We start from the raw sequence: 18,218 nt of genomic DNA on the forward strand, positions 1-18,218 counted from the left end.
CAAAGTGGGTCCTTTGTTCTATTCTTCCCATATCCTAGGCTTCTTGGTGAAAGAGGAGCTTTAATTTATCCCTTGCTATCTTAATCACTAGAAATCTTGGTATTTGAGCAAACTGAAGATAATCTAGTGTCTACTACATGGTAATGTAGTGGTAACGGTTCTTTCTCTCCAATATGATAAGGATGAGCAACAGCAAAGATGGTTGCATTTCTGCCCTCATTTTTTCTACATACATGTCAGGTCCAGTTGGGCTAATTCTCAGATCCCTGAAGTCAGAGGGTGGTAGGAAGGAGAGGCCTCTAAGTAAATACAATCACAAGTTTAAAATCTCCTAGAGGAATCTCCTAGAAAAGCTGTGGTTCATAAAAGTTTGGGGCTCATTAAACACTCCTGGAGACAATTTTCCACTGAGCCTGTGCTTCTCATCAAGTAGACGTGAAGACCACCCCTGACCCAGCAGGGAGAAACACTGAGAGATGCCCAATGAGTAGAGGCCTAACTATGAATGGCTTCCTGTGTCAAGTGAGCTAAAATGGAAGTGGAAAAGACTTGGAACCTTAAAAGGAGGTTAATTTTCTTGAATTTACCTATAATGAGTTTGATTTAAAATCCTTCACACCCTGGTGGAAACAATTTGACTGATTTCTTTGTTTGCGGGGAGGGAGAAATGACAGGGGGGATGAGATAAGGAAACTGTAAAATAAAATTATACCACATAGGTTGAAGCAACTGATTGATGAGGGACCTGGGTCTCTGAAGAAAAAGAAGGACAAGCAGACTGTGGCTAGTTCTGCTGTTTGAAAGGAGAACTACAAATATATGCCACTGTGTTTCCCCACTTTCTTTTAGTTTGCAGGAGACAGCACGAAATGAAGATCACAGAAAAGCTATGGAACTTGGAAAGACCCCCAGTGATAAGAAAACTTCATTCTTATAATTTAAGATGGATGAAAAAATCATGCACAAACTCTCTTGATTTACCTGCTATCTCCCTCTTAAGAGGGAAAGAGCTCCTCCTGGAAATTTTTTCTTATGTCTTGGCTTTCCTATATTCTGATGGGATTCCATGCCTCACTGTACCATGCAATTATGGGAGGTACATGTGTTAATGTATATATGTTTTGAGACAGAGATACTGGAATTTTTCTGAATTATTATGGAACACAGACATGATTTTACGTAGTGACTAATAACCCAGAATTCTAATTCTAAAGTAAACTTTGACCTTCTCAATTTCCTTTTTTTCCAAAACCCCTTATTCCATGGGAATTATTTTTCTTTGACTCTGCTTCTTGAACTATTTCCTCTCTTCCACACTAAAGGATTCTCTAGGGGTCTTGAATATAAAGGTGAAAATCAGAATCACAGCACCTCAGAAGCTGAAGTGATTCCAATATTTTAATCCTCTCTACAATATCTATACTAAGTGGCCTACATATAATTGAACACACTTTGTGATAGCTTCCTATCCTGGTCCTATTTCTACCCCTGGGGCACAGAGAATATTAAGTTTAACCCCTCTTTTACATGAAAGCTCTTCAACTAGCAATGTTTGAAGACTGCAATTTTGTTCCAATAAAATTTCTTTTCCAAGCAAAATGTCCTCAGTTTCTTTAAATGTTCCCAAAGTGACCTAATTTCTAGTTCTTTCATCATCCTGGTTGATATCCTTTGAAAGGCTTTAAGAACATCCTTCCTTAAGCTTAATGTCTTGAATATTACTAGAGAGCTACTTGAAGGTAAGAGTGATATACACTGAAACAAAGAAGAGTCGAAATTCAATAAATGTTTATTGATTGGCTGATTGAGTAAAACAGTCCAGGTGAGAAGTCTGATTACCTCAGAAAAGAGTGGGATTTAGCAAAAAAGATGTTATCTAACAAAATCTGAGTAATTTATAATCTTTTTTAACATCTTCAACATATTCAGAACAAAAATAATTAAAAAATAGATTACTGAACAATGCTCCACTGGAAGGGCAAGAAGACTGATTTTTGATGAAGATCCAACACTTGTGCTGGTCCATCATCTGGACCACCTAAAGACCTGAATGGCTGACGAGGATCTGTGAGTACTATCTGGTTCTACAGAACCAAGCCCATAATCTTGTGCTTTAACCAATTAAGCAAATTAATTAATTATTAACTTGCTTAATTATTAATTATCCCAGGGCACAATGAAAGTTGCCTAGATCTGAACACTACCAGTTTTTCAGCAAAAGTCCCGTCTCTTGCCTTTTTTTCATCCTCATCTGCAGCTTTCTTGAATTCATGTTCAAAGGAGCTAGCTAGTTCATTGAAGAGCCCCACCTCTTCACAGTTCTTCAGGAATCTAGTCGGAGTAGGAGTCTGATCTGTAGACATGAAAAGAAAAGGAACCTCTATTTTAGTTTTGACCTGAAATTAAAACTTGAGAGCACATACAGAACACATTTTTATTCTTCTATTTGGAGAGAATCTCTGTGTTCAGGCAAATTTGCTTTAATGGAGCTCTAGTAAGTAAAGACTGGTGTTAGACCACCAGAGGGTGTCTGTGCTGTGTTGCCTCAAGGCCAGCAGAGGGAAGTCAGAACAATGTTTTTGTGTGACTATCTATGTACCACCTTTCTCCCAGAGGCTGGTTTCAGCTCCCTCACCCCCAAACAAAACAAAACCGCCCACCCAGGTGGAGTCTGTGAAACCTCCAGATAGGAAAATCAAGTACAGTTAAGTGACATTTTCTCTTTACACTTACTCCCTGCTAGGTCTGAAGTGAGTAGGTATACGCAGATGGACGTTAAAATCTGACGAGGAGAAGAAACTGAGGATCAGATGGTTGAGTCTACTTGCTAAAGCTACCAAGTAAGAAATGGTGCCTTGTCTTTCAGTTGTCACTGAGGTAAGGGTCTATTACTTTCTGAAGGCATTCCAGGCAAATCTAGGGTCTGGGGAACAAGACAGCAAGATCATGAGCTAGAAAAGGAAACTGCAAACAATAGAGCTCATTTCAGAGAGACCTGGGCCTGAGAGCAAATTCGAGAAACCAGGATATTTGGATTTAGATTTGCCAGCCAAAATATCCTCTCAGAGGCTGCACAAATCTTTCCTCAGCACAGTGCCTCTGCCCTTGGGAAGATGAAGTCTCTTGGTAAGCCATGGGAACTTTTTAAGCGACCTGAATTTTAGATTTGAGCTTCTCTCTCCCCACCCAGTTTTTCTAGTTTTTCTCTCTTAGGTCAGTTGAATCTTGTTCCCTGGTCCTAACTCTATTATGACAGTTTTCCTTGACATACTAATCACCTCAGGGATTCATCTCATACTCGAAACCACTAAACTGAATGATAGGGATAGAACAATGTTGAAATGATATTTTAAGGAGTGAGACCTGGGGCTAAAATTGTTCCTTCTAGCATGATCAACTGGGAATAGTCCAGTGGGATTTTCCATGGAAACAACATAATTTATTTTTTATTTAAACAAAACCTCTTCTGAATCAGAGTGTTTGGAAAAATTACCACTACCTCCCAAAATAGTTTTAAAAGGTTCTCTGGCAGCTTTGGTTGGCCAACGATAAAGCCACTTTCCCTCCATCTCTGGGTGAGTGGAGGTAATATTCCCTTATGCTTAGAGAGTACTTCAGTAAGGGCACATAAAAAAGTCACGACTCAAGTGGAAGAGGACAGGGCAGCTAAGGGCATGGCTATGGCAGAAGAGGGTCTTTTGGATCTCTCGTCTGAGGCTCATATAAACTTTTCCCATTCATGAACAAACAGCCAAACAGCCAGAACATGTATAAGAAAACCCTTAGCCTGCTCTGATGATTCCAAAGAAATCAACAGGTATTTACTGAATACATTCTGTGTTTTGGTGCTATATGCATACACTGGTGTGTATATTTGGGGGAGGGGGAGAGATAGGAGTATAGGAGCCTGGGCCAAATATAAGACATGGTTCTTGCCATAGAGAACTAAGAGTATGTTTTTTAGTTGAGGAAATCAATTTATATATATAGTATCATAGTATACAAAAAATAGGTGCCACGTACAGTAGAGAATAAAATTGTTATAGAAACTAAATAAAGACAAATTAATGACAGCAGTTAGGAAAGGTTTCAAGAAGCGGGACTTGAGCTGGGCCTTTAAAGAATGGCTTCAGATGGTAGAGAAGAGAGGAGATTAGGAAGATAAGAGGAGTAAGTCAGGTGAAGGCACAGAGAGAGGCAGGGTATGGGCACCAATATATAGATGAGGAGAAAAAGGCATGTCTAGGTCAACTCAACTTACATCCCATGTTAGGGATGTAAGTTGCATCTAAAGTTGGGTGGGGCGCACAGTGGAGGGGGTGCAGGCGGTGCTGAGCGCAGGCTCCGAGCAGAGGGGCTGGCAGAGTGCCTTGGGGTGCAGTGTGGGGCACCCGCGAGCCCAGGGCGAGGTGTCCAATGAACAGACGGCGCCCCCGGGAGCCTTGCCCCCCGGCAGGACTACAGAATGGTACCCCTAAATGGAGAGAGATTACAGGGCTGATCAGAGAGGACGAGAAACAAGGAAGGCTTCTGAAGGAGAGCATCCTCCGATTCTTCCCCCACCTGAATCCCTGTTGCTATGAAGGCCACCAATGGGACTGAGACCTGGTATGAGAGCCTGCACACTGTGTTGAAGGCTCTAAATGCCACTCTTCACAGCAACTTGCTCTGCCGGCCAGGGTCAGACAACCTGACTGAGGAGAGGCGGGCCAGCCTACCTGGCCGCGATGACAACTCCTACATGTACATTCTCTTCGTCACGTTCCTATTTGCTGCCACCGTGGGCAGCCTCATCCTCGGATACACCCGCTCCTGCAAAGTGGATAAGCGCAGTGACCCCTATCATGTATACATCAAGAACCAGGTGTCTATGCTCTGATGCTAAGAGCCCGGGGATGGCAGAAGATAAAGATTACTGAGGATTATCTTGTGGGGCCCCCAGAACTCAGCTATGTGTTACATCAGGCGTCAGAATCCTAGTCTTGTAAGATCAACAAGAAACAGTGCTAAGGGAGGTCATTATTGGGGTAGGAGTAGAGGATCTGGCAGACCTAGGCCTTGTGGATAAGGACTTTTTCCAGCAAAGATAGACTACAGACAGTGGGAGCCCTCTGAACAAATATATAAAAGTGGCAGGAACTCCCTGGCGGTCCAGTGGTTAGGACTCTGCGTTCTCACTGCCAAGGGCCTGGGTTCAATCCCTGGTCGGGGAACTGAAATCCCACAAGCTGTGCAGTGTGGCCAGAAAAAAAAAAAAAAAAAAATATATATATATATATATATATATAAAAGTGGCAACAGATGATGACAAATGAGTGTTCTAGTGGCCGGAGTGTTGGGGGCTAGGGGTTAGAGGAAGTTGTAGCAGAGGGAAATGAGACAGGAAAATGCCCTGAGGACACATTTTTTGATGTGTTACCTTCAATGACCTGAGAAGCAGCAATGATTATCCCATAACACAGACAGGAAATCTAAGTTATGTTACTTATTTATATTTTTTCACATTTTATGTTTTTCAGCCCATTTAACATTTGTGATTTTACCCCCTGTGAGGGAAGCAGAGCAAGTGCCATTCTGCCCATTTGGGCCAAAGCAGTGCCATGACTGGAACCCAGGTTCTCTGGTCTCCTTGGCTAGTGCTTTGCAAAACTCTGTGCTACCTAGGAGTGGATCTAGGCCTGAAACTTATATAATTCTGGGGGGCCCTCCTTAAAAAAAAGAATTTTAAAATATCTTATTTTTGCAAGTATTACAAAAACATTTCACCATGTTAATACATTGTTAGGGCCCCTCCTAAGATCTTAAGAAGGAAGCATTTGAGTACAGGGCCCTGACTGTTAAGCCTCATTAGCTCCATGGTCCCTGTGCCCCTCCAGCTATGTCCCAGTGCCCTTCCCAGCCCCATCTCCAGTCCTGGGGACTTCACTACCTCTAAGGCAGCCTCTAACATTTTGAATGAATTCTGTGAGAAATTTTCTGATATCAAGTTAAAATCTACTTCTAGAAGATTATTATCACACCTAGAAGATTATCATATTAAAAGAGGCAGGTACCTGATTGAGTGGAAAGAGAACCAGCCCTGATTCTACTACCAGTGTGGTGTATAAACTGGCTAGACACTTAAAAATAAATAAATAAAATAAAATAAAATAAAGTTGGGTGGACACCATGGGGCTAGGTTATAGAAAGCCTGAAAACCCAAATGTAAATAGCCTTAAAGTAAGAGAAAACAGGAAGATAATGACAGATTTTGAGCAGAGAAGAATTTCAGGAAGTCTGGCTTTTCGATAGAATGAAAGGTGGATTAGAATGAGAGACGAGTCAAGGAGGCCAGCTAGGAGACTATGGAGGAGTTCAAGCACAGTGACAGTGGATGGCAGGAAGAACAGAAAAGAACAGAACAGTCAGAATTTGAAGAAAGAATAAAACAACTCAAGATTTTGATAATACTGATATCAGTGAATAACAAAGGAGAGGAATTGGTTTAGGGCAGGGGTCCCCAACCTGTGGGCCGTTACCGGTTCGAAGCCTGTTAGGAGCTGGGCCGCAGCAGGAGGTGAGTGGCAGGTGAGCGAACAAAGCTTCATCTGCTGCTCACCATCGCTCCCATTACCACCTGAACCCTCCCCCTACCGCCCCACTCCCACCCTGCCCGCGGTCCGAGGAAAAATTGTCTTCCATGAAACCGGTTCCTGGTGCCAAAAAGGTTGGGGACCGCTGGTTTAGGGGACAAGGAGTTCCCTAATTGACAGTCATTGACATGAAGATTTGAATGACAGAAAGACAGCCAAGCAAGTGTTCAGTAAGGCATTGAAATACATGTGAGATAACCAGGTCTTAATTTAGAGATATGAGAATCACCAGACTAGATAGGATAGCTGAAGTGTGCAATGGGGCGAACACTCCGAAACAGAACGTGAAGAGTAACAGGAGAACATTTTATCTCCTTGGGATTGTCCTGTATCAGTTTCTCTCCCCACTGCTGGAGGGCGGCATAGGCCTTTCCATGCATTTGGAATAACCTCTCCAACTTGATAACCTTGACCCAAATTTAACTCTTTCATAAACTTCTCCAATCAACTTCACTTAATAATAATTCTCTTAGTATCGATATTGTTTGTATTATTCACTTATACTTGACTGCAAATACTAAAAATTTTTTTCATATATACATGCCCTGACAATAAACTTAAGTATATGTTGCCTACATATATGTTTACGCCCTCTCCACTCTTTCCGAGGACCTCCCCCAGGCTTTCTTAAGGATCATCAATGACAATGTCCCCAACTCGAGTCTTTTTCCAGGAATTACAATCCACAAGCTCCAGCAAAGTGCCTGGTGCAAACAGTAGATACTCAACAAATACTTGCTGAATTAATAAGGAACAGGAGATCTGTTGTGCAAGCCCCTTTCTTCATGTACAGAAGTATGGTAGGAGGTTCTCTCTTTCCTTCTCTGTGTCTCAGGCAGCATTTTGGCTAGTAGTACTTAGAGAAATTGTGCCTTACCTGAGTTATTAACTGATATAATACAATAATCACCAACTAAATCCCCCACTGGTTAAACATTGGGGTAAGCTTGCTTTAACTCAGGCTAAATCAGAACCCCTCATGGTATCAAAAGAAAAAGCCCATTTTGGTTTGTCTGTTTGTCTAGGTGAAAATGGCACAACAGAACTGCTGCACGGTTTGAGAGGAGTTGCTGAGAATGCTCCCTTGAGAATGGCATAGGTAAGCAAAACAATATCCAAAAAAACCAGTGAGAGGTTCCAGGTCACCCAAATTGGCCTAGAAAAGTCCCACTGACTAAGTGTCTTGTTTGTCCTCAATGGTGTCTGGGTTCATAAAGGGAAGCTGAATTTACAAACTGACAATCCGCCTACTGGGGGTGGGGGGAAGACGACACTGACACCCAGTGGAAGAGAAGTAGCCAGGCTAGGTCGGCTCTCCTGCTTTCTTTTGTTCACCCCTTCACTGTGGGTAGGGAGAAATGTCAAAGGCGTCTTTTGTCTGTAAATTTTCCAAAGTCCTAATAAAAAGAAGGCAAGGAGGGAATAGACTGAAAGAAAGCTAAGACAAAACCTCAACACACCCACCTCAGAAACCACAGAACCCAATCGTATTAAAAACTGAGAGTGGAGGACACAATAGAAACTTGGGAGCTTTTAGTGTTCCTTTTTCCTGATTAAATGCAGATCACATAAGGGCTCTTAATGGGAGAAGGGGAGTACAGCTCCCAGTACATCTGGTCCCTGGTATTAATCTTAACTGTCTGGTGATATCAAGGCACATGGCTTCTGGGGCAGCAAATACCTGCAATGATGACTGAGTCAGTTCGGGCTGGGCCAAATTTCAATGTCATCTCATGCTTGTGTTTATGAACTGCCAGGTGGTCCTCGTTTGTAAATCTCTGAAACGAAACAGAAACAGAGATGTGAAAAAAAAATAAGCCATTCAGTGCCTTTTTAAAGTGTCCTACCAAACATCCTGCAACAAGGTTGGTCCCTGGAAAGAGGGACTGGAGAAGGAATAGAAAAGGAGGAAAAAATGGAAATGATGGAAAAGGAGGAGATGGATTAAAAAAGAGAAAATAGGGAAGGAGAAAACGAAGCACTAGAAATCTTGGAGGAGAGGGTAAGGGGAAGACCGTAGCACCAACTGCTCTGTAATATCAGGTCCAAACTAGAGAAATGGACAGATTGTTGGTGAAGTGGGATCCAGGAAGGAGGTTCCAAATGAAAAAAACATTAAGGCAAACTCGTAGCAAACAAGGGGAAAATAATTTTTAGTAAAAATAATAAAGAAAGGAGAAGGGAAAGGCTGGGTACTAGTTGGTCATCACAAAAATAGGAAATTCAGAATGAAGCTCTCCACAGTGGGGCTGAATTGGACTGTTTATGAGGGGGCTAACAGGGAGATAAATTATGCAGGATTAGGAGAACCATTTAACTTCCTGGCCCCCACACTGCTGCAGCAGGCGTCTGCCCAGATCTTTGGCTCAGGGTTTTAATGAGCCAGGATGGAGCTGTAGAGGACAGAGGCCCAACGGCCAGCAGTAATGGCACACACCAGCCCCATTGGCCAAATGGTGTCTCCCTTCATCGGGCAGCCCGCCTGGGCTCCATCAGCCATAAAGGGGCCAGTGCAATGTTGTTGGCTATATAATGGTAGAATAAAAATGCAAGCAAAAAATTTTTGTTAGGGTAGGGAGAAGCCTGTGGCCAGGATGAGGGAAGGGAAAAAGGAGATGGTATAGAGATTTTATTTATTTAGGGGTTTGGGTGAAAGGACAATGAAAATGTGAGGCTAGGTCGGCCTCAGTTTATGACTAAGTAAGACAGGGTTACTGGACAATAATTTATGCTCCCACCCCTTCTTCAGAAGGGGGAGATGAAGGGAACAGATGAACAGCAGTAATTCAGAAGAATGATACACTCAAAATTCCCTTTGAGGCTGGCTGGCTAGTTCCTTCATTAAAACATGCCTGCAACACAGTAACAGCTTGGATGCTGCAGTTTTCCACAGCTCTTTCACCAGCCAGGCTCCGAAACATGGTGCTATTTGTCTTTTTGTTTCTAAAAATAATGATTGGTTAGTCCTCTTTTCACACTTTCCTCATTAGATAGATACATACTTCCCACCAAAACTATACCTTTAGCCCTCTATCCACAGCTCTTCCTGACTGCAAACCAGACAGGAGTTGGCCCCATCCTAGCACCTATCAAGTCAAGAAAGCAACACTGAACTGTTTAAATTCCTTTATTTTATCTAAAAGTAGCTTTTCCCAAATTTGCTCTGAGTCCTATCATAACTAAAGCCAGCTTAAGACTTAAAATCCTTCCAGGCTAGGCCTATAGGCCTGAAGGGTGAAGGAAAATTTCAGTTAAAATATGAAGAATCAAGAAGTAAAACAGTCAAAAGAACACTGCCTTAGTGGTTTCCAATGGATCTAGGACAAAACCGGATAAAGTGTGGGGATATTTAGCCAAGAACTTTAGTTTTCTCTATCGTTGGTGAACCGTAGATATCAACTTTTTCAGTCACAGATTTTTCCTAAGGAAAGAAGGGTGGGGGTGGGAAAGGCGGGGAACAGTCTGTTAACCATGGGTATATTTCTAGGTTAAACAAGTCACCGTGGAGGGTCTGGGATTGCTGGGTAGTCGGTAAAAGGAAATGAGCAGAACTAGTCTAAAAAGGAGGAAAAACCATCATTTTACAAGGATAGGAAGAGTAGTGGATTAGACGGGTATACGTTTTCCAAATGTAATGGTAATAACAATCTTTTTTCAAAAATACGTTTATAGGTACTTCAAGGAAATTTCCTGTAGGTAGCTTTAAAAAATTGGCACAATGTTCCAGAATACAGAAGAATGACTTTCAAGCAAAAAAGTCCTTTTCTACTATTGGAAATATAGCTTACCCAAAACTGCTTGGAGGAAGATTTTATTTTATTTTAGAATTTATTTTATTTTATTTATTTATTCATGTTTGTTGGCTGCGTTGGGTCTTTGTTGCTGCACGTGGGCTTTCTCTCTAGTTGCGCGAGTGGGGGCTACTCTGTTGCGGTGCGTGGGCTTCTCATTGCAGTGGCTTCTCTTGTTGTGGAGCATGGGCTCTAGGCGCATGGGCTTCAGTAGTTGTGGCATGCCGGCTCAGTAGTTGTGGCGCACGGGCTTAGTTGCTCCGTGGGCATGTGGGATCTTCCCTGACCAGGGCTCGAACCCGTGTCCCCTGCATTGGCAGGTGGATACTTAACCACTGCGCCACCAAGGAAGTCCCTTGGAGAAAGATTTTAAACCTCCAGGTTTTGCTCTGGTTAGGATTGTTTAATATTTTAAAAGGCAACTCTGCTTCTTGTTACAACTTCTCTGCACAGTCGTTTATCCTCTAGTTCTTGTTCCTCTCTGCTGCACACCCCCCCACTCCCTTCCACACCACCCTATTCCCCTTTGAGCTCTTTATTTTTTCCAAATCAAAAGCTGGGATATGAAGAGGACTGAAGGTGGCTGAAGGGATCTCCCACCCATCAGCATCTCAGAGGGTTTTGATAACTGTGAACGTGGGTAGAAAAAAAAATCACGTCTTTATTTTCACTAAACTCTAACTGAAATTTAGCATTCCTAATTCATAATAGAAATTGCACATATTTTCATATCACATTACAGTTATTATAGATATCTCAAAATAGCCTTTATACTCATCACTACTTCAAAATTATGATAGTCACTAGACCTACCACTAGAACTTATAGACAGCATTATGCTTAAAAAAGCACATGTTACATTATCAAATATTTTAAAAACATTTTAAATAACTATATATCAAAATAATTGCTTCCTTTGTAATCCTGTGTCTTTTTTTTTTTTTTTAGATGAACCAACTTTGCCTTTTATAAATTTATTTATTTATTTTTGGCTGTGTTGGGTCTTCGTTTCTGTGCGAGGGCTTTCTCTAGTTGCGGCGAGCGGGGGCCACTCTTCTACGCGGTGTGCGGGCCTCTCACTGTCGCGGCCTCTCTTGTTGCGGAGCACAGGCTCCACACGCGCAGGCTCAGTAGTCGTGGCGCACGGGTTTAGTTGCTCCGCGGCATGTGGGATCTTCCTAGACCAGGGCTCGAACCTGTGTCCCCTGCATTGGCAGGCAGATTCTCAACCACTGCGCCACCAGGGAAGCCCCCTATGTCTTCTATTTTACTGATTTAAAAATATTATTCTGGGAAGGGGTTCATAGGCTTCACCAAACTGCCATTGGGGGTTATGACACCACAAAAGTTAAGAATCCCTCCTGACTAAATCAGGTAGTATGCTTCAGAGGATGAGCCAAAAGGGCAGAATTTTAAGAAGCAGGGCACTGGTCTGGTCTCGGCTCCGGTCACCGCTCCCTGCTATTTCTAACACAATTCTTGTATGGCCAGAGTAGGAGGGAGAGAATAAAAGTTTACTTAAGTTTTTTTTTTTTTTTAAATCAAAGTGAACGTCACTCTGGCTATGATTTTCATTGTTCCTTATATTCTCTCTCGTTTATTAAGAGTTAACTCAAGAATTCTCTAGATCAGTCTTGAACCACATGCTTAGGAAACCATCCCTCTAAAAGCAATTTCTCAATTAAAACATCTAAAATTATTAAGTGATAAAAATTTGACCTTATTAAAAAAATAGATTAGGGGCTCCCAAAAGGATTTCCTTTTTGAATTATTGCCCATTTAAAAATCTAGCTCTCCCATTTGTTAATACCCTTAGTGGGTCTTCCTTTGTTTTTTGCTCTTACCTATGACTAAGGTTTCGGCAAACAGCCACTCAATTTAGGGAACATTCCCTCAATTTAGGGAACATTGTAGGGTAAATAATGATAATTATCAATAAATGTGTAGATATTCACCATCTCCAAGAAAACTGAGGTCTGATATTATTCAAAATGGGGGCTAAAGAATTTGAGTTACGGTGGATCAGGAAGGCATTTTTTATGCCTTGGGAGAAGATTTGAATAGCAACACAATAAAGTTTAGAGTCTTATTTGCTCAAGTAAGTGAATCAGGGCAGCTTCTTGGCATAAATGGGAGAGGGAAAGTATTATGTGCTAATTTGCACCCTATCTATAGACCAAGATGATTTAGATTTGCCCTATCCAATACGGTAGCCACTAGCCGCATGTGGCTACTGAGCACTTGAAATGTGGCTAGTCTAAATTGAGATGTACTGTACTAAGTCAAGGACTTAGTACAAAAAAAGAAAAAGAGAATGTAAAATATCTCATTAATTTTATTTTGATTATATGTTGAAATGATAATATTTTGAATACACTGGGTTAAATAAAATATATTATTAAAATTAATGTCACTTGTTTATTTTTGATTTTTAATATTGCTACTAGAAAATTTAAAATTAGATATGTAGCTTGCATTTTGTGATTTGCAATATATTTCTTTTGGACAGCTCCGACCTAGATAACATGCTCAAAGATCTAATGGGAATTTTAATCATGTGCCAAACTTGATTCTTTTTTTTTTTTTTTTTTTAATTTATTTTTTTGGCCGTGCCACGCAGCTTGTGGGATCTTAGTTCCCCGACCAGGGATTGATCCCAGGCCCTCAGCCGTGAAAGTGCGGAGTCCTAACCACTGGACCGACAGGGAATTGCCCAAACTTGATTTTTCCCCCACAAACACATTTCTTCTAAATACAGTTTATACTATATGGCAGTGGTTCTCAACAAGGGGCAACTCTTTCCCCGACATTTGGCAATGTTTGGAGAAATATTTGCTTGTCACAACCTGGGGGATGTTACTGAACTCTAGAGGGTTGGGGCCTGGGATGCTGATATATATCCTATAATGCACTGGCCAGCTCCCCAAAACAAAAAATTATCTGACCCAAAATGTCATTTGTGTCTCTGCTGAGAAACCCTGCTACAAGATAACAGGGAAAGAAAGAAACAAACAAACCAAAAAAAGGGCTGTTTTTTAGATTCCCTTGCCAAACTGCCAACACATGTTTTTGGATCTGAAACTTGGAAGGAAAAAAACACAGGCAGAAAACTCCCAACCTCATTTCATAAAATGGCTGATGTACTCTACTGATCTGCAAATACTTAAGACAGGGAAATTAGGAAGATGGAGACAAAAGGTACTGTCATTAGGAGAAAAGACTAAATGGAATTCTCATGCACTGCCTTGTTAGTAGCAAGGAGATAACACAGAAAAAGCAAATCAAAACAATTTTGGCTACTTCTGATTTTTACTCCCCAATGGAGGAAAAAAAAATCAAGAAAGAAAATTTTCTTAGTTTAAGAAATGTTAAGAAGCATAAAATGGAATATCAGGACTATGAGAAAGTCAATCTGAAAAGTGGTATTAGTATTAGAATGGGCAGTGAAAGTACAGTTTTGATAAAAAGTTTCCATTTCTAGGAAGTTTCATTCTCACCCATCCTTTTGTGACGAGCAACTGGAACCCTGGGACTTCCCTGGTGGTGCAGTGGTTAAGAGTCCGCCTGCCAATGCAGGGGACACATGTTCGATCCTTGGTCCGGGAAGATCCCACATGCCGCGGAGCAACTAAGCCTATGTGCCACAACTACTGAGACTGTGCTCTAGAGCCCGCAAGCCGCAACTACTGAGCCGGTGCACCACAACTACGGAAGTCCACGTGCCTAGAGCCCGTGCTCCACAACAAGAGAAGCCACCGCAATGAGAAGCACACATACCGCAATGAAGAGTAGCCCCCGCTCGCCACAACCAGAGAGAAAAGCCTGCACGCAGCAATGAAGACCCAACGCAGCGAAAAAATAATAATAATAGGGACTTCTCTGGTGGCGCAGTGGTTAAGAATCTGCTTGCCAATGAAGGGGACGCGGGTTCGAGCCCTGGTCTGGGAAGATCCCACATGCCGCTGAGCAACTAAGCCCGTGTGCCACAACTATTGAGCCCGTGTGCCACAACTACTGAAGCCCGTGCACCTAGAGCCCATGCTCCGCAACGAGAAGCCACCGCAATGAGAAGCCCGTGCACCACAACAAAGAGTAGCCCCCGCTCGCCGCAACTAGAGAAAGCCCACGTGCAGCAACGAAGACCCAATGCAGCCATAAATAAATAAATAAATAATTAAAATAATAATAATTAATTAAAAAAAAAAAAAGAAAAGAAACTGGAATCCTACCTACTAGCAAACTGACAAAATAAGCAGAGCTAAGTAAAAAGTTAGGAATGGCTTGAAGAACAAGCATGGTGTGAACTGGAAATCAGGAATACATGTCAATGAATGAAGCCTTAAATTTTTTTTAAAATTTATTTAATTTATTTATTTTTGGCTGCATTGGGTCTTCGTTGCTGTGCACGGGCTTTCTCTAGTTGTGGCGAGCAGGGGCTACTCTTCGTGCAGTGCGCGGGCTTCTCACTGCGGTGGCTTCTCTTGTTGCGGAGCACGGGCTCTAGGCATGTGGGCTTCAGTAGTTGTGGCACGAGGGCTCAGTAGTTGTGGCTCATGGGCTCTAGAGCGCAGGCTCAGTAGCTGTGGTGCACAGGCTTAGTTGCTTTGCGGCATGTGGGATCTTCCCGGACCAGGGCTCGAACCCGTGTCCCTTGCACTGGCAGGTGGATTCTTAACCACTGCACCACCAGGGAAGTCCCTGAAGCCTTAAATATTTTAATTTTTTAAAAGTTGATGTATAATGTATACAAACTGTAAAAAATCTCAAGTGTACAGCTCAATGAATTTTTATATAAGTATATGCTGGTGTAATTACAACCCAGATCGAGAGATGAAACATTTCGGGCACCCCAGAAGGCCCCCTCATACCCTACTTTTCTTAAGCTTTTAAATGAAATAATTATATAAAACACTTAGTACCTGGCATACAGCATGTATTCAGCTAGTTCTCTCCTCTTTCCCTTTTTAAATCTCAAGGCAGACAGGTATTGTAGTAAAAATTAGTTTTTCTTTGCAGAATAATTCTAAATAAGTCAGTGCTTAGAGTTCTTTTCCTAATCCCGTTAAGACTAGTCTCCCAGAAGCTTTTTGAAACAGCAACACTAAACAGAACTGAAGAGAAGGCTCAGGGCAAATGAGAGCTCAGGCCAAACTAAAGCTAAATGTTTGTCTATTGACTCTGAGCCAAGCACAAGCATATATGGGCATCAGAAATGTAGTAGTTTCAAGTAAATCCTTGGTAAAGTTTTGTGACTAATGAAATTTCTGTGCAGTATGCACTCAACCCCTAGCCAAATTCATTCCTGAAATGTTGTTTTTGGCCACCACACCTCCAGTTTCCATGTGGATTTGTCTCACATTTAAAAATGCTCTTATATCCTGACCTATGATTAACTCACGTCCCTTTCCTTGTTTTAGAAGAGTAGGCTGGGGGAAGGAGACAAATCAGAACTCTTTAGTTATTAGGAAATGAGCCCTGAATGCCTAAACTATCAGGGAATTGAGTTTATACTTATGATAGTCTGAAAGTCACTTACACTGAAACCTAACTACTCTCTTCTCCAAAGTTTGCGGGTTTGGCAGCACTTCATGGACAGAATAACTTTCTTTTATTACAGTATCTACACTTGGGCATATTCTGATCAAAGAAAATAGTTTGAAAAAGCAGGAGAAAACTGAGAACTATAGGTAGAAAGCTACAGAATATAGTGATATTGGTGCTGAGTAGGGTGGCAAGAATAGCTGACCTTTTTTTGAACACTATTTAATCACTTCAACTGATCACATATCCTGAAAGAAGAAACTGGGAGACCGGCAACAGTCTTAATAAGGCTTCTCACCCTCACTGCAGAGCTTCTATTCCCAATGCATCATTTATATTTGGGAAAGTGGGGAAAGGGAGAAGGGAAGGGACTAAATACACACACCTCAATCCAACATAACTTTCGTTTGTACCTTAGTCAATCTTAGGCTCCTGCTTTCTACTTCAAGATGCTGCTGTTTACGAAATGAGTCACACATCCTGCTTTGAATGCTTCATGGCTCTTGAATGAATCATTTCAAAGTACAGGATTGTTCAACAAATAAATACAACCACAGCAGCAGCAGCTCATAGGCTGCATGTGTGAGCAAGGTAATTTATAGAGGGAAAATAAGAACAGGAAACTTCTTCTCAAAATATTCTAAGAGAAAATGTTGTCAGGGGAATGAAGGAGTATAAACTAAAGGGAGAGGGAAAAACCCACCAAACTGTACCTAAGGTAAATTTCTTTGTCTGTGGATTGAGGAATTTTCTGCTTGGGGAAGGCTGTTTGAGTGTCTTAAAGAGAAGATTCTGGCAGCTGACTAAATTAGTCCATTGTAAAAAAAGGAATTTTGAGAGGAGAGACATTATTTGATAGTTGGTCTAGCAGAGAAGCCATCTGATAGAATATATGCCCCTCAAGGGCAAGAATCCTCGTTTGTTTGCTCGTGGAAGTATTCCAAGCACTTAGAACAGTACCTGCATATAGTGGATGCTTAATAAATATTTGTTGAATAAATGCCAACTAGCATACCTCATTAAAGGGCTACAAAGCATCCCCAACTTATAAAACTCTTATCCATGTGTACAATGGTAGGAGTATTTTCATCATCAACATTCAAAAGGAGAGTTGATATTGTAAACACCAGCTCTTTCCTATGGAACTAAAGGCTGGGCCCAGTGAGGACCAAGAATACCCTAATGGGAGGAGCTTAGAATAAGAAACAAATACAATTTCAAAAATTAAGACAACAGGAAAAGGTCAAAATGGCAGCAAAGGGGATTTAAATCATCGGGAAGAATTTCTTGACTTGGAGGGTGAGGGGGCTGAAATCATTTTGAAAGGAGATTTTTAAGGAATGTAAAATCTATTAGTTTTCTGGTCCTCTTGTATTTTTTGTAAATGATTTTTTTTTTTTTTAAATAAATTTATTTATTTATTTATTTATTTTTGGCTGTGTTGGGTCTTCATTTCTGTGCGAGGGCTTTCTCCAGTTGTGGCGAGCGAGGGCCACTCTTCATCGCAGTGCGCAGGCCTCTCACCGTCGCGGCCTCTCCCGTTGCGGAGCACAGGCTCCAGACGCGCAGGCTCAGTAGTTGTGGCTCACGGGCCTAGTTGCTCCGTGGCATGTGGGATCCTCCCAGACCAGGGCTCGAACCCGTGTCCTCTGCATTGGCAGGCAGACTCCCAACCACTGCACCACCAGGGAAGCCCTGTAAATGATTTTTTTAAAGTAATTTAATATTTTATTTATTTATTTTTGCCTGCGTTGGGTCTTTGTTGCTGCATGCGGGCTTCCTCTAGTTGTGGCGAGCAGGGGCTACTCTTCATGCGGTGCGCGGGCTTCTCACTGCAGTGGCTTCTCCTGTTACGGAGCACGGGCTCTAGGCATGTGGGCTTCAGTAGTTGCGGCACACAGGCTCAGTAGCTGTGGCTCGTGGGCTCTAGAGCGCAGGCTCAGTAGCTGTGGCGCACGGGCTTAGTTGCTCCGCTGCATGTGGGATCTTCCCAGGCCAGGGCTCGAACCCGTGTCCCCTGCACTGGCAGGCGGATTCTTAGCCACTGCGCCACCAGGGAAGTCCCTGGTCCTCTTGTATTTTTATAACTTTATTTTCTCCTATTCTTCCACTAACACTTTCTATCCAGGTCAGTCTCTACTGATCTGCAAAATCCACCTATTTTCAATTTTGTGCCTCCACACAATCGCCCTATTCTCAGACATGCCTTCCTCTCCCCCCTCAGTCTGTCCAAATACTACAACTTTCCAAGGCC

The 18,218-nt window shown here is 42.1% G+C and overlaps 1 protein-coding gene and 1 pseudogene across 9 annotated transcripts in view; one reads left to right on the plus strand and one right to left on the minus strand.

Annotated features, from left to right (window-relative positions):
• The window catches only part of LOC309609685 (cyclic AMP-dependent transcription factor ATF-7), a 121,740-nt gene that overhangs the window by 18,712 nt on the left and 84,810 nt on the right, over positions 1 to 18,218 (minus strand). For all 8 annotated transcript variants that reach the window (XM_082351388.1, XM_082351392.1, XM_082351393.1 and 5 more), the window contains 2 exons: positions 8,314 to 8,410; positions 2,235 to 2,353 (listed from right to left, as the gene is read on the minus strand). In XM_082351388.1, the coding sequence (XP_082207514.1) occupies positions 2,235 to 2,353; positions 8,314 to 8,410 (216 nt within the window). The remainder of the gene's footprint in view (positions 1 to 2,234; positions 2,354 to 8,313; positions 8,411 to 18,218) is intronic.
• LOC309609689 (potassium voltage-gated channel subfamily E member 3 pseudogene) lies at positions 2,361 to 17,363 on the plus strand (annotated as a pseudogene). Its single transcript, XR_014249716.1, has 2 exons — positions 2,361 to 7,731; positions 10,305 to 17,363. The product of XR_014249716.1 is annotated as a potassium voltage-gated channel subfamily E member 3 pseudogene (transcript).

The sequence above is a fragment of the Balaenoptera borealis genome (genome assembly GCF_965194805.1).
Source record: "Balaenoptera borealis genome assembly, chromosome: 13".
In the NCBI taxonomy this organism is placed as follows: domain Eukaryota; kingdom Metazoa; phylum Chordata; class Mammalia; order Artiodactyla; family Balaenopteridae; genus Balaenoptera; species Balaenoptera borealis.